At 42.1% G+C, this 17,164-nt stretch overlaps 1 protein-coding gene across 1 annotated transcript in view; it reads left to right on the top strand.

Moving 5' to 3' along the window:
- LOC102913586 (NACHT, LRR and PYD domains-containing protein 1a-like) overlaps positions 1 to 17,164 on the top strand; it is a 65,315-nt gene that overhangs the window by 30,697 nt on the left and 17,454 nt on the right. The window contains exons 3-8 of the mRNA XM_076543989.1: positions 3,988 to 4,158; positions 4,896 to 5,066; positions 6,251 to 6,340; positions 7,269 to 7,360; positions 8,758 to 8,857; positions 15,887 to 16,110. Of these exons, the coding sequence (XP_076400104.1) occupies positions 3,988 to 4,158; positions 4,896 to 5,066; positions 6,251 to 6,340; positions 7,269 to 7,360; positions 8,758 to 8,857; positions 15,887 to 16,110 (848 nt within the window). The remainder of the gene's footprint in view (positions 1 to 3,987; positions 4,159 to 4,895; positions 5,067 to 6,250; positions 6,341 to 7,268; positions 7,361 to 8,757; positions 8,858 to 15,886; positions 16,111 to 17,164) is intronic.

The following is a 17,164-nucleotide window of genomic DNA, read 5'->3' as shown; positions in this document are numbered from 1 at the left end:
AGTCTGTTCTTAGAGAGTACAGAGGTATCTCTGATAAGGTACTTTCCTCCATCCGGTGATGGACCTGGCTGGATGCTACCAATAATGATAATTACAGGGAGGCTTGAACTGGGAGTTCTGGCTGAGCATAGCTGTTAGCACAGAAGTTTATCTAAATATTCCTAGAAGTGGTTAGGTAAGTAGTTAGAGGTCTATAAAGTTAGTAAGGCTGTAAGAAAGGAGGGGTCTGAGCTAAATTGTGTAAAGCTATTACTTAATGTCTACCTGACCTCGGCGGTGTCCCCTTGTGGAATTTACCTTAAGTCAGGAGACTCGCCTGTGGGTTGTTATCACTGTTAATCCTCGGAAATTGGGTGACCACCTGGGTGATGTCTCCTTTAGTCCTTGAAAGTGGCTAGGGGAGATATCTGATTCCAGAGAAAGCCTTTCCTGAGGCTGTTCTCCAAATGCCTGGAATGTGTATGTCTAGAGAGTGATCAGTCCACATTGTTAGCCCTTCTTAGGGAAAAATCAATTGGGAAAACTATGAAGGCACACATGATTTTCATAACAGAATATAGCTGATATATAACAAGCCAAGTAACACCAAAAACTCCTTGGGATTTGGCTTCCTCTGGAGGAATTCCCTGATTCCTCCAGGTAGTGACTTTGCCATAACCAGCTGAGTTCTTATGATATTCCTGCGGCCCGCAGCAAGAGTCCTTGTGTTTTCTCTGCCCAGATGACTTCCTTTTATGTGTCAATGAAGGAAGCATGGCCATGGCACTCAGCCTGGAGGCTTCCTAACTTCATGCCAATCCCAGCAGCAAGGTAGACTTCCCCTTCCAGGGTCTCCTACCACTGTGCAGAAGTGATGGCTTGGTATCAATATGTTTCTCTCTCCTCCATAGATGATTCATTAAGTACTGATTTTATGTCAGGCCCTACCAATCAATCTCAAGAGGAGACATAGAGTTGCTTTCCCTAGGATTTCAAGACTTGGAGAGAAGACAGCCAAATATTAAAAATATATAAGGTGTGAATCATACAATAACCAGGATTATACCAGTTATCTTGAGTTGAGGACTTTGACACCAATTTGAACAACACAGCAAGAGCCCATGTGAAAAATAAATAACTTAAATGTTGTGGAGCAAAGGTTGGAGAATAATAAGAGAATGAGGATAGGAGGGGAAATGAGTCAAAGAGAACAAATGTAATTAAACTGTGTTACACACATGTGGGAAGCTGTTTCAGTGATTCTAGTTTTATATGATTAGGATGGACCAATAAAAACATGCTTGTTGTATAAGAGTGAGGAGTTACCAATTATCAAAACAACAAAAATTAGTATCCCTCCAGAATTCCATTTCTCAGAGAGGACAGCATTAAGAATTGGGGTAGTTGAGCTTGGTCATGCACTCCTGTCTCCCCAAACTCAGGAGGCTGAAGCAAGAAAACCAATAGTTCCAGTCCAGCCTGGGCTACATAGTGTGATGCTGTCTCAAAATATTAGGGACTATGAATATTACTCATTTTGTAGAGAGATTACCTGGTGTATTGGTTATCTTTCTGTTGCTGTAATAAAACACTATGGCCAAGACAACTTATAAAAGAGTTTATTTGGGCTTATGGTCCAGAGGGATAAGTGTCCATCATGGTAGAGGAAAAGGATGTGTGATGAAAGCAGCAGATGAGAACTCATTTCTTGAACCACAAGCAGGAAGCAGAAAGAGTGTACTGGGAATGGCTCAGGGTTTTGAAATCTTAAAACCTGCCCACAGTGACATATTTCCTTCCACAAAGCCACACCTCCTAAGCCTCCACAAAGAGTACCACCAATTGAGGACCAAGCATTCAAATGCCCATGACTAGATGACATTTCATTCAAAATACCACATCTAATAAGTCCAAGACCTAGGTTTGAACTACAGCATGAAAGAAAAAAATGTGACATGCCCTTTAATTTTTTCTCTGTATATTTTATATGGGGTCACTGAGCTACACTATCTCTGTTGTCTTATATTCACATTTATTTTGTTAGTGAATCAAGGCTATCTCCTCTAGTTACTAAAGGTCTAGTATAAGACAATTCTGAATAGCCTTATAATATTGCCAAGAGAGAATACCTTAGTGAATTGAAACATTTTCCTGTGTTTGGCTTTTGATTCTAAGTGTCTATGGTTATGAACCAGTGAGCCTTAAAGGACCTTGATACAGAAGTTCCAAGCAGAAGTGGTCTGCTGTGGAGCTGCAGAAAAATTCTCTGTATTTACAGAGACAGAGACCAAATAGGGCAAGAGAAACAAGGAACATCAGCCTGCTTGCAAAGGACAGTGGCCTTAGGAGGCTGGGGAAAACCCCAGGGAAAAGAGAGAGGCTGCTAGTGAGAAAGTAAATTTGGGAAGAAATGTCAGACAAAGCATGGAGACCCACAAGAAGGCCATTGCACACAAGGAAAACAGGGGTGAACCTTGGCCAAAGTCAAGGAATCAAAAATGGCAGGATGGGCAACTTCTGTGTGTGTGTCTCAAATGGTGCCTCATATTCTTTGAACAGTACATTGAAAAGTTCCACTTTCAGTCCGTGTAAATACTAAACAAGCTTCAAAACTGCCATCTTTTGAAGGTGGTTCAGTGTTTGAAACCACTTGCCTCTCTTGCAGAGGGTGTGGATCCATTCCCAGCACCCACATCAGATGGCTCACAACCACCTTTATCTACAATCCCAGAGGATCTGATGCCCTGCTTCAAGCCTCTGAAGCTTTGGCATGTATATAGTGCACACGGAGAAGCAGGAATAAATATGTACACATAAATAAAGCTTTTTAAAAAATGCCATCCTTGAAAGTTTAGTATTTGGTTTCCTTAACATTCTTTGGTTTTGTAAAATTAAAAGAAAACATTCTATACATTTTGTTTCGGCCAAAACTGTCCATTTCGAATCTGTGTTTTTGGACTTGTGAGGTTTTTTAAGTGTGTTTCATTGTTTTGTTTACAGTGATAAGGATCAAATGTTGAACATGCCAGGCAAGGAGTTACTCCCAGCTCCTAGGGGTTTGTAACTTAGGCTGTTTTAAAATTCATCATGTTCCTGACTCTGTGCATTAAAGGAATGCACCACCACTCAGGGTGGTTCTCTCTCTCTTTCTCTCTCTTCCTATGTGTCTACATCTTTTTGTATGTCTCTCTGTCTCTGTCTCTGTCTCTCTTTCTGTCTGTCAATTTCTCTCTGTGTTTGTCAATTTCTCTCTGTGTTTCTCCCTATCTCTATCTCTCCCTATCTCTATCAGTCTATCTATGTATCTATGAATCTATGTATGTATGTATGTATGTATGTATGTATGTATGTATGTATCATCTATCTATCTATCTATCTATCTATCTATCTATCTATCTATCTATCTATCTATCTATCTATCCTACTATCTATCTATCTCCTCTCCCCCTTCTTTTGGAAAGATATGGGGACGTGTGAACCAACACATCTGTAGTGTTTATAACCATGCTCAACATCCCATTATAACCACCTCTCCCAAGCTCTCTTCCCATCCCCCCTTTCCAGTTTCCTTTATGAGACTCTAGAATTATTTTCCAAAGGAAAGCAGTTACATTCACATCAAAAGAAGGAAGGTTGCCTGAATTACCAATGCCCCCCTTTATGCCAGGGTCAATTAAAAAGAAAAGATGCCAGCCACCTGTTCATACCCTGTGTGACACCTAGACTGAGTTAGAAACAGACATACAAAATGAGCACACAGCATGCTATAATAAGGATGGAGATGAAGAACCACTCAAAGGAGAGGATCCAGATGTTGGAGCAAAGGAGCATGTAGAAGCTGGTGAATCCTGGAGATGGCATACTTAGGCCTGGTGCTCAGGCAGATAGAAACCTAATCTGCTGTGTGGGGCTGTGCACCTCAGACCATGCACACATGGTTCATACCCTTATGCCTCTCTCTCTCTCTCTCTCTCTCTCTCTCTCTCTCTCTCTCTCTCTTTCCCTCAGGTCCAGGTGGACCCCAATCTCTAATGCCTGTTGGCAGATTCTCTTCTCCACTCTTGAGTTCATAGAGAGCTTGAAGGAGCTGGACCTAAGTGGAAACCCACTGAGCCACTATGCACTGCGGAGTCTTTGTAGGACACTGAGGTGCCCTGGATGTCACCTTAAGTCATTGTGGTGAGTCTGGCCTGGGTTTTCCTATGAAGCAGGAATGGATGATAGAAGAGTAAAGACAAAAGCTGGGTCTGTGGTGAGGCTTATTGTTCACCAAATATTCACCAAACCATCTTGACCACATTTGTAACAGAGGTCAGATTTGTATGATAACAAATGGGGTCACGTTCTTTGGGATCATGAAAGACTGACATTCACTAGCTATTGCTAACAACAGACCCATGAGGTCTGCAGTAGAGCAAACCTCCTGAGGAAGTGGCTACAGGAGAGCTGGAGAACACAGAGGAAGAGGCTAAATGAAGCAGGAGGGAAGAGATTTCCAGGCCCAGGGAATGGCATCCCCCCATTTCCTCCTGCTCTCTGCTCTTGTAGCCAGTCTTCTACTCAGTTTCTATGGACTCCATCTTTAATAAGATTCCACATGACGAGTGAGCTCATGCCCTATTCTATGGCTGGTGAATTTCACTTCAGATGGCTCTTCACATATACCAGTGAGCTGTCCTGGGCTTAACGGAGCTTTACCATGGCCAGTCACAGCAGAGCAGTGGTCCCCCACATGTACTCTACTGCTCCTGCAACTAGGCTATGTGAAGCATTGAAATGTCCACCCAGACTAGGAAAGGCATTCTGGAGAGGTAAGCACTGCTAACAACATGCCAGGACTCACAAAGGGAGACCTGAGCTGAGTTCTCAAGAGCAGTGAGTCCTGGAGAAGCTGATGATGAGCATCTCCTATGCAGGCTTGTCAACTGTGGCCTCACATCCAGCTACTGTGTGTACCTAGCATCAGTACTCAAGGGCAGCTCCAGCCTGGTTGAGTTAGACCTGCAGCTGAATGACCTGGGTGATCGTGGTGTGAGGCTGCTGTGTAAGCAGCTCAAGAATCCTGCCTGCAAGCTCAGAATCCTGAGGTAAGTAAGACACTGGGATTCTAGTCTGGGCAGGGGGCAAGAGAAGGGACATAGATGTGTTACTAGATGACAAGACAGAAAAGAAAAGGGACAGATAATACATAGTCATTCTGCCTCCTGACCAGCTGTGCCACTTATACTCTGGGACATTGCAAGTCACTGTCTTCTCTAAAACTCAGTTTCCTTATCTATTAAATGGAATGTCATACTCAACTCATGTATTGCAATGACATAAAATGTACATATGTAAAAACAAAGATAATACCAGGTAGGTAGCTGGGCACTGTGGAATCGTATATATTAGCAAGGCTATTATCCTAAGGGACTCCCAGGTTTGCCTTACTCCAGGACAGTGCTTCATTTCTTTATTCATTCATTAATCAATGCATGCATGCATCCATATCAGGGCCTCTGTGTGCCAAACCCTGGTCCAGGACCTATGGATACTATCACAAACACACATGGCTCTGTCTTCCTGAAGCTGTGTAGAAAGAGACAGGCATATATTGCCTATAAGTCTGTGATTCAGTATTAACAAGCTCTGTTGAATGACGTGGAGTAAACAGTATTGTGAGAATGAAATGCTGTAAGAGGGCCTTATTGAATGGCCCAGGAGGGCTTCTCCTAGGCCAACCTGGAGACAGCAGCCCAGACAAAGGCAGAGTTTGGAAGAGCTCTGAAACAGAGAGTGGCTGGAGCCCTGGGGTTTCACTATAGGAGCTTGTGGTGGTCCTCTGTCTAGAATCCCTAAGGGGATATGGCTATGACCTCCAGCCACTGGGATGTTGATGGCTACTGTGCTAGCCTTTTCCAACAAGAAGAGTATCCTCATCTATGGACATGTTCCCTTCCCTGGGACAGTGTGTTTCTAGTGACTGACCTGTGGAGGAGGGTGTAAAGGGCCACACCTCCATTTCAGCTCTGGAAAGTTATAAAGGTCCTCACCCTGGATTCAGATCTCCCTACACACTGACCAAGCCCCACTGAGAACGTGTCATGGACATACCTCCTTCCACTCAGCCTGCTGCTCTTCATTCTTTGTCCTGGTTTTGACTGAGGAATAAGCCTTAATAAGGCTCCTCACTGGCTCCATCTACAGACAACAGAGTCCAGGATCCTGGACCCTGAGGCCTCATGATTCTATGGTGGATCTCAGAAGAAATAGTCCCCTCTTGTGCTTATAGGCTGGACCAGGCCCCTCTCAGTGACCAGACGATGATGGAACTCAGGGCCCTGGAGGCAAAGTATCCACAGCTACTCATCTCCAGCACATGGTAAGCAGTGGAAACAGAACTCCTACTGGTCAACCCAGGCCCTCTGTGGTTTTTCCAGAGCTGAGAGGTGGGAAAAGAGTTCTGAGGTGTTGGGAAAGAAACAGATTCATGCAGAAACCAGGAACCACAGCAACCAAAGTGAGGAAGGTTTCTGTGTGTCAGGGGTTGCATGGTTTTCTTTTTCTTCTCCTCTTCCTCTTCCTCCTCCTCCTTCTTCTTCTTTAGCAAAAATAGAATCATATAACATGCCTACATAAGTCCTTCTATCCTAAAAAAAGAATATAAAAGGTGAGTTAGTAGTGAGTCTTCTGGGTGCAAGAAGTACAATACTATAGTACTCACCAGTAAACTGAGTCCCAGTAAAAAACACATTTAAGAAACAGAAAACCTTTTAGCAAACAAAAAACACTATATGTTTCACTCTCCAAATCTTAATGCTCACACACACACACACACACACACACACACACACACACACACACACACACACTGTGCTATGGGATATAAAGCCTCAGGGAAGGAAAGTTATTTTCCATCCCCAGAGGCTGTGCTGAAGCCCCATGTTCTCCCAGTTTAGTCAATTTCAGTTCATGACCATGGATCCCATCTATCCTCAGATTCCTAGCTGCTGTGCAATGTTAAATAGAGGGTCCTATAAACATGGATGGCCATTCATTCATTCATTGAACAAACAAACATTCATGCAAGACTCACTGTGCATCATATACTATTTTTGGATCTGAGGACACATCAGTGAATACGGCAGACATGACCCAATATGCATTATCTCAGTACAGCAGTAAAGGGACACTTGTTCCCCCATAGTCCACATAATTTGAGTTGGATTTTATGTGGAGATATTGTATACACAGCCTTGGTTTCCCCAGTTAATCCTGACATCTGAGGAAATGAACGTATCTGTGCATAGGAAGCCAAGTGTGATGGAGCCTACTAAGAACATGGATGGAGAAGAAATGAGTGATAGCCTGACCTCATTCAAGCATCAGAGACTACAGTCAGGTATGTGATGGGTTCATTCCCAGAGCATCATGAATCTATACTATAGGATAAAAGGGAATCTTTATCATCATTTCTTCCTTTTTTAATTTATTTTTTTTTAGAAATTAATACACAGGTACTATATTTAAATCATTTCCAGCCCTCAGTCTGCCCACTCCAACAACTCCTATGTCCCACCAACTGTCTCAAATTCATGACCTGTTCTTAAATACTATTGTCAATATATGTGTGTTTACACACACACACACACACACACACACACACACACACACACACACACACACAACACATAATGAGTCCATTTAGTGTTTTCATATATATATGTCTCAGATTAACTACTTGGGACTGGGTAACCTATTAGGAAACTCTTCCTGGGGAAGACTGTTTTTATCCCTCTCCCACTAGCTATTAATTGCTTATAGCTCTTCGTTTAGGAGTGGGGCATTATGAGCTCTCCCTCATCCACATTAGCATGTCAAATAGTTTTGTCATTCAGCATATCTTATTGAGGCAGAGATATTATTGAGATTTCATTGGTTCAATTTCCCTGTCACATACAGAAAAAAAAATATCTGCAACAGATGTTCTGGAACTGGTCATCATTTCTATCTCCCTGTCTCTGATGTGGAACAGTACAGGCTATCCAATAAGAACACCACTCCTTGCAATACATTCCATACCTAGAACCCAGAATCTTTCACAGCCTTGAGGACCACTGATGGCCTTTTCTCAAGTCTGTGGCTTGGATCAGGCTCTATGTGAGGGTTCCCTGTCTCATTCTGAGCTGCTATGGCCTGGGACTCACCTTCCAGTCCCTGCTCATCTAGATTTTGAATTATGTTTGCTGTGGAATAATCCTCTTGTAAACTATAAAGATTTGTTAGTCGAATTGGTTTAATAAAATGCTGATTGGTCAGTAACCTCTGAGTAATTATTTGGGAAGTTGCTGCTGGGTATTGGGAATTGATGGTGGGACAGAAACTTTTGTGTACGTACATTTCTTTCTTTTTCAACATATACACTTGATGCATGCTAGGAAAAATCAACCTTTATGGACTAGTAAGAAATAAAACACAACAGCTGGCTTGGGAGCAGGAATTATGGTGGGATGGCTGCTCAAAAAACACAGTGGAAAGACAATAAAACAAAATGCATATGTAACAATGAATAGCAAGCAGGTAGCCTGAGGAACAGGGATGAAAACTGCAGGCACACTTCCTGCTAAGACCCAGAATAGAGAACCTGGAAAAGATTTCAGCCATGGTCTATTACAGGAGAAAGCTGGGGAGATGAGTCTAGACAACACAGAGTGACCTCTGTCTGGCCGTTTCTAGAGGAATGGTGCTCACAATTTACACCACTAAAGACATTTAATCCATATTTTCCTGCCTCTCCAGGACACAAGCACATGGAATCATGGGGAACTGAAGATGACTTTTGGGGCCCTAAAGGGCCTGTGGCAACAGAGGTGGTTGACAGAAAGAGGAATCTGTACCGGTGAGTGAGCTCTGCCTGGCCAAAGGTGACTTTCCCCAGCACACTTTCCACACTTCACCTAGTCTCTACTGTCTCCTCTCCTCACAAATGCAGGACTATAGGACAGGACAGGAATAAGAATTGTGGGCTGTTACAAAAATAGAGGTCTTTCTAATAAAATTTTTCATGAATTTACAAAACTGGAGAGCACAAGAACTTCCCTGTCCAATTACTGAGCTCCAGCAATCATTTTTCCAAGTTTGTTTTAACTGCTCACATTCCCCCTTTGTTATCACTGTCACAGTATTGTGAGTCCAGGACATCAGGTGACTTTACACACAAACATTTCACTATGCCTCCCCTGCAGTTAAGACAGGACCTCATCTCCCATGACCAGCACACCATTACCACATCAACAGAGCTGACAGGAGTTCTTCATTCCATCTAAACAGTCTGTGCTCAACTTAGATCATTATCTGAATTGTGGTCTTTCTGCTGGTTATTTTATTCTTGGTGTAAACAGCATCCCTCCCCTCATTATATTTGGATCCTCCTGTCTCTTAGATTTCCATTAAGTCCCTATATTCTCTGCACTCCTGCTTTAATAACAACCACAGTGTGTCAAGAACCTACTAGGAGCTGAGAACATGAGGATGCATACAGCAGCTTTATCCTTCAAGGGCCATAGTCCCTTGAGTAATGAGTGACTGTATCCACAGTCATGGTGTCTTCCATGACCTGCTACCCTCCTCCAACAATGTCTCAGTTTCTCCAGTCACTGTCTCAGCTGGGGAAACTCTTACTGTCAACTACCTTCCACAAAAACTGACACCTATCCACCAGCCAGCTACCAAACAGGAAGCCTTGAGAAAATCACTGAAAAATCTTGGTAGAGCATTTTTTCAGGGCCAAGGATTTATCACTGATATTAGTGGATGGACTCTTATTTGGGGGAAATATACTCCTTAAGAATATAAATATTAAAAACTGAATATGTAATTCAGTGGGAAGGCCCTTGTCCTGTGAGCATAACATCCTAATTTAATCCCCAGAAACACACACACACACACACACACACACACACACACACACACACATACACACACACACACCTATTTCATCACCTTCATTGTCATCACAAGAACAGTTAACTGCTCCAGGTGTGTGTTAACTATAGGTTTGCATTAGAACCATCAGTACTCACAGATCTATAAGATGGTGTTGACGTTGTTACTCCTGATCACAGATGAGGAAACAGATTTAGGGGTTAAATGACTTAGTCAGGGATCCACATAGAGACTGCAGAGGTACCAGAACTCAGAGCCTGTTGCGGTAATGTCCGCGTTACCGATACCGGTTCACCATGTCCGAGCGAGGGGCTGAGGATTAGAAAATAAGAGACAAGACACAGCGAGTCATTTGCCATGGCTGAATGCCAAGTGCCAAATGTCGCTTATTGAAAGAGGGAGGAAACCTTAAATACAGGCTTATAGCACAATGGAGGATCCCTGGAGGGCAGAAGTTCGCTACCGAATGTTCTACATTCTTACATCTAAGTTGTTTACACCAAATGTAGGATACAGGAATAAAGAACCTCCAGTGATCTCTTCGGTGATCTCTCCGGTGATTGTTAGGTGAGAAGGAAACCAGCAGGGAATCTGAATAGGGAGGACATCTGGTCAAGGTCAGCAAGCAAGGTGGCAGCCACTCACAGTGGGGGCCCGGGGCCCACAGGTACCCCTTTTTACTTAAAAAAAATTAGCTTTTGACTTAGGTTGCGTGGGACATCAGCAGGTCACCTTACTCGTCATGGAGACATCTGCCCAGGCCACACAAGTGCTCTGTCTTAGGTTGATGACCGCCCCCCAAGCATTGCCCATTTCTGAATACTCATTATCATATAGACTCAACCATGTGAGTTGTAGAGTAACTGCTGTCAAAGCTCTCAAAGTGGCGCTGGGCTTGTAATCTGTGCGACAGAGAAAAGACCAACAGAAGTCCTAACCCACCCATAGCCAGGAGGCTAAAGGCAATTGAATCATTCCGTTCTTAAATGAGTCTTACTGTAAATTGGAGTCCTTGTAAGATGGTATCCCATAAGCAAATGGAACTTGAGAGTTTAAATAATTTTTACAACTGTCAAAGCCAATTTTAATGTATAATAGTGGAATTAAATTTATCATGCCCAATAAGATGAAAGAATAACTACTGTGGTAGCTACTTTTGTTGCCAGGGTCTCCATTGTGCTAGCTGTAGTAACCAATTATGAAATAGCAATCCCAGAAGCAATAGCAGCAGTGGCCATCACCACTATAACAGCAACAATGGCAACAGCAATGTCAGAGTCTCTTTTGGAGCATGTGAGCATCATCTGTGTCTAACTGCCACAGTCCACTGGCATGGATGCAGCTCCAGGAACATGAAACATCAAGGCCCAATTTTTTTTATCCCAACACTACTTAGGCTGTCAGGTTTGTAAAAGAACAACTAAGAACCATAAAGAAAACAAAAACAAAACCAGCAAACAAGGAGCAGAACTAATGGTCTCAATAATGGTTACATTTAGGCTCACAAATTTGAAGGTATCTTTAAAAAGGCTAGATGAATTTCAGGAGGCCAATAAATGTTATACAGAGCCACTCCTGAAAAGAAGGTACTACACCAGCTTGAAGAGGGTTGTAAAATGTGAAAAGGCTTAGCTGGCATGCTATTGTTAACAAATGAAGGTCATTGACCTTCAGAGTTATCCTTAATCTCCAAGGTATGGCACATTCTCAACATTTTTGAAAAAAGTTACCATACATTATCTTCTGAAGAATCCAACCATATGGCTACAGTTTCTAGGCTTACAATAATGTTTGCCAAGGCTGGCCGTATTGGGCTCTCAATCCCCATTGGCATCAGAAGGGGAGAGTTTTTTACGAAGGCCCAATAGGTCTCTGCCATGTTGGGATTCAGCAGCAGCCACAGGGCACACACAGCATTCAGGAGCCCAAAGTGGAACTTCATTGTCCTGCGAAAGACACAAACAGATCCCGGGGCCCACATCAACACCGGATCGGGTTCCCTCCAAGTGCCAGTAGAAAGATCTTTCCATCGCACCAGAGGATGATTTGTAACAGGAGCCCTCCAGTGCTTATCTGTAGCGGATACTCCAGCAGAATCCACCAATAAAAAATTTAAAATATATAAAACAAGGGAAAGAATAGAATGTGGAGAGGAGAGATGAGCCCCTAGCTCCCCCCTTTTTACTTTAGCAATATATGTTTTTAAGGTATGATGGCAGCGTTTTACTATAGCCTGTCCTTGAGGATTATAAGGAATATCAGTCTTATTAACAATAGAAAAGTCTTGGCAGAATTTTGAAAATCCCGTACAGTTATAGGTGGGACCATTATCAGTCTTTACACATTTTGGCACTCTCATATAGGCAAAAGCATGAAGACAATGATTTTTTACATCTTTAACCTTTTTTCCTGAATGGGCAGAAGCAAAAATTAGAGAAGAATATGTATCAATAGACATATGGACATATTGTAATTTTTCAAAGGAAGGCACGTGTGTGACGTCCATCTGCCACACATGATTAGGTAAAAGTCCTCAGGGATTAACTCCCAAATGAGGAACAGGTAAAAATTCTACATAAATAGGACATGATTTAACTATCTGGATGGCTTGTTCCCGGGTTATGCCTGTATGATGATGAAGAGATCCAGCATTAAGATGATAACGTTGATGCAACTGAGTAGCCTTATCAAAGGCAGAACAAACTAATGTGACAGCCATACAAGTAATGGCATCAGCCCTCTGATTACCTTTATTTAGAGGTCCAGGCAATTGAGTGTGAGCTCTAATATGGCCCACATAAAGGTTATGTGAGCGGGACCATATAAGTCCTTGTACTTGCAATAAATATTTATGAATGGGAGAAATAGATGGTATGTAGGCTGTTGTCTCCAAAGGCATAATGGCATGTGCCATTTATTGACTATCAGTATAAATATTTACACTCTCATCAGAAAACATCCGTAAAGCAAGCAACAGTACCTGTACCTCTGTCATCTGAGCAGAAATGTCTTGGACTTTTATTCTCTTTACTATGTTACCAGAAACCACCACAGCAAAACCATGTGAAATGCCATCAGTAAATACCACACAGGCCTGAGGAATAGGAGTCATCTGTACTATCTTGGGAAATATAACAGGATACAATTTAAAAAATTGACACATATCATTGGAGGGGTAGTGAGTATCAAACCGATCCTGTATGGAGCATGTCAATATGGTCCAATCATTATCATTAGCTTGCAACCATGTTATTTGAGACTGGGTGTATGGGGTCATCACAATATCTGGCTCCTTACCAAAAGTTTGAACATTGATCTTGATTCCCTTAAATATAATCTGAGCAACAGCCTGTGGATAAGGAGTGATGATTTTTGTTGGAGAAACTGGGGAATGTACCCATAAAATAGGACCTGTTTGCCAAAACACTCCAGTAGGTGAATGGGAAAAACAAAATATTAAATACAATAAGGGAGAAGAAAGATCTATATACTGTACGTGAGCCTGCTCTAGGGCCTCTTGTATACGTTGTAGGACTACACGTTCTTTACCTGTTAATTTACGGGGAGATGAAGGGTCAGGGTCACCCTTAAAGACATCATACAAAGGACGAAGTTGACCTGTTGGAATCTTTAAAGTGGACCGAAGCCACTGAATATCTCCCAGAAAGGTTTGGAAATCATTAAGCGAGCGTAGCTGATCCGTACGCAGAGTAATCTTTTGTGGGCATGTGCCCGTGCGTAACAATTCATGACCTAAATAATGATAGGGAAAAGATACCTGTACCTTTTCTGGGGCTATCTGTAAATTAGCCAGGCTAAGAACCTCTTGTAAATTAGAAAGGGCATCAAAAACAAGTTTTTTATCTTTAGCAGCCATTAATATATCATCCATGTAGTGAATTATATAAACACCTGGAAAAGCTTTTTGAACTGGAGCTAGAGCCAAAGACACATAAATTTGACATATAGTAGGGCTATTGGCTATTCCTTGAGGCAATACCACCCACTGATATCTCTGATAAGGTTCCTTATACTGAAAGCAAAGCAAGGACTGTCCTCAGGATGCAAAGGAATGGTGAAGAAACAATCCCTCAAGTCAACCATAATTAAATGTCAATGTTTAGGAATTGTCATAGGGGCAGGCAAACCAGGTTGTGTTGTTCCCATGAAAAGCATGGTTTTATTTACAGTTTTAAGATCCTGTAATAGCCTCTATTTTTTTGACTTTTTTTCTTTTTCCTTTTTTTTTTTTTTTTGGTTTTTCAAGACAGGGTTTCTCTGTGTAGCTTTGTGCCTTTCCTGGAATTCACTTGGTAGTCCAGGCTTGCCTTGAACTCACAGAGATCCGACTGGCTCTGCCTCCCGAGTGCTGGGATTAAAGGCGTGTGCCACCACCACCCGGCTTTTTTGACTTTTTTTAAATAACAAATATGAGTGAGTTTTAAGGTGAAGTGGAAGCAATGATATGTCCAGCATCTAACTGTTTTTTAACTAATATGTTTGTAGCCTCTAATTTTTTTTTTAGTTAGGGGCCATTGTTTTATCCATATAGGGTCATTATTTTTTTAAGTGATTTTTATTGGTTGTATAATCAAAGGCTGTTGTGTAGTGACCTCTATGGAAAAGACCCTAATCTTTTAGTATCCCCAGGACCTTTAATGACATAGCTTTGGTCTGCCACAGGGAGTGGGTCTCCCTGTAACATTTTCCCTAAGCCTCTGTCTGGGCAGTAGCCCTGACTCTCTAGCATCTGTTTATAGGCTATGTAGTAAGTACAGTTCCCATATCATCTAACATATCTCTTTTTTATAAATTTACTGGAATGTCAGGTAGCATAAAGGGTTGAAAAGCTTCTGCATGAACTTTTTCATCCTTTTAATTTAAAAGTAGCCTGTTTTGTAATGGCGTCTGAGCTGTGCCAATACCTTGTAGGTTAGAGGTGGAATCTTTAAGGGGTCAATTGGGATCTCAGGATGTTTGTGAAATTATAGATATATCTAGCATCAGAATCTAATAATATTTTAATCTTAATCTCATATAATTTTGTTTTTAATTTAGGCTGTTTATCATAGATAATTGTTTGTTAAAACATCTTTTTTTGTACTTTTAAAGCCTCTAGTTTTATATATAGATGTCATTTTGCATTTAAAATATGAAAGTAATAATAATTGAGCAATTTTATCATCAGCTTTTATTTTTATGTTTTTTATATATGTCAATTATAAAAGCATTAAATACAATCTCTATAGGATTTGAAAAGGTAACTTTAGGTAATATTCTGGAGTATTTTTATAAAATCTTAAAAAGAGGATCCTTTTTTATAGATCCCAGATAACATATTAGCACAAATAGCCAATTATTAACAATGTAGATCAAACAATTTATCTGTATTTTATTTATTGGAAAAATAATTTTGTAACCTTTTTATTAGGAAGAGATTATCATCGTTCCTTCTTTCTTGGATCTCGGTGGAACCTCCGTTTGTTGTGGTAACGCCCGCGTTACCAATACCCATTCACCATTTCCGAGTGAGGGGCTGTGGATTAGAAAATAAGAGACAAGAGACAGTGAGTCATTTGCCATGGCTGAATGCCAAATGCCAAATGCCATTTATTTAAAAAGAAAAAAAAACCTTAAATACAGGCTTTCAGCACAATAGAGGATCCCTAGAGAACAAAAGTTCGATACCAAATGTTCTACATTCTTACATCTAAGTTGTTTACACCAAATACAAGATATAGGAACAAAAACCTCCTATGATCTCTCCAGTGATTGTTAAGTAAAAAAGAAACCAACAGGAAATCTAAATAGAAAAAACATCTGGTCACGGTCGACAGACAAGGCACAGCCACTCACAATGGGAGGCCGGCACCCACAAGAGCCATCTGTCTAAAATCTGCTGTGTCACGAGTCCTGCAAAGGATCTGCACCCAGTAGATGAACAGAGCTAGTATTAACTGGTATCTGCCTCTCCCTCTTCCAGAGTTCAATTCCCTGTGGCTGGTTCCTACCACTGTCCCAACACAGGACTCCACTTTGTGGTGACAAGGGCAGTGACCATCGAGATTGGATTCTGTTCCTGGAACCAACATCTGGATGAGACTCCCTTGTGGCACAGTCACATGGTGGCTGGTCCTCTGTTTAACATCAAGGCTGAGCAGGGAGCTGTGACTGTTGTGTACCTTCCTCATTTTGTGGATCTCCAAGGTAACCAAGGGAAGCATAAAGAGTAGAGTGGTGGTAATAGGTGGTGTTGTCATTGTAGGATGTCATACAGGAGAGTGTGGCATGGTGGTTGATGAGGAAGGGTTTATGACTGTCTTAGTAAGGCAGACAAGATTATGAAAGTGGGCACTGAGATGTTTTGTCATCCTTTCTTGTCTGAAGTATCTTCTGTGAAGCATCTGTCCTCCTTTCTTATAACTTTATTTCTGTTTTAGCTAATGTAGTTCCATGAGTGGAAAGTGATGTCCTCAGTAGCAATATTAACTGGCATTTATTAAGTGCTCTTTACACAGCATATATCTCAAGAACTCATCAGGAAACAGAGAATAAATTGAGCAATTTGAAGAGATTGTTAGAAAGTAAGACTAAGGAAACTAACAAGAAACATTTAGTACCCAGGGTCTAACAACACTATGAGCCATTACTGCTTACAGGCAGGGAGAAAATGACATCACCAGATCTCATCAGAGAACTGGAGCCAAAGGAAGAGTGGTGTCCTAAGAAAAGAGGGGGGCTAATAAAATGTCCCCATCTCAGTCATCTCCAAAGATTCATTCAGAAGGTATTTTAATAAATGCAAGTTTCCCAGTGAAAGACCTTATTTTTAAAAAGCTATTACTACCAGCCCCCAGCTCCCATCCAGCCCAGAGCTCCCATTGGGACCAGAGGTGAGTGTCTGGAGTCATACCCAGGGAGTCCTGCCCCCAGGTCCCATCCCTGGGCACCAGCCATTCCTGGGGAAGACCTGCCCAACCTGGCCTCAGTTTCTGGCCATTGGGCAGGGCCCCATGGTAAGGTTCCCCTTCTCCAAGGCGCCTCCCCTCCCCCGCAGACCCTGCAATCTACACACCCTGCCCCCACACCCATCCACCCGAGACCCCCACAACTTCCTGAGACTTAGTGACCAGCCCCCAGCTCCCATCTGGCCCAGAGTTCCCATCTAGCCCAGAGAGCTCACAGCTGGCCCAAAGAGCTCTCATCAGGCCCAGAGAGCTCCCATGTAGCCCAGAGAGCTCCCACCCAGCCCAGAGAAAGA

Source organism: Peromyscus maniculatus, chromosome 8 (genome assembly GCF_049852395.1).
Source record: "Peromyscus maniculatus bairdii isolate BWxNUB_F1_BW_parent chromosome 8, HU_Pman_BW_mat_3.1, whole genome shotgun sequence".
Lineage (NCBI taxonomy): Eukaryota > Metazoa > Chordata > Mammalia > Rodentia > Cricetidae > Peromyscus > Peromyscus maniculatus.
The sequence above is the reverse complement of the archived record's forward strand: the minus strand, read 5'-3'. Positions and strand labels throughout refer to the sequence as shown.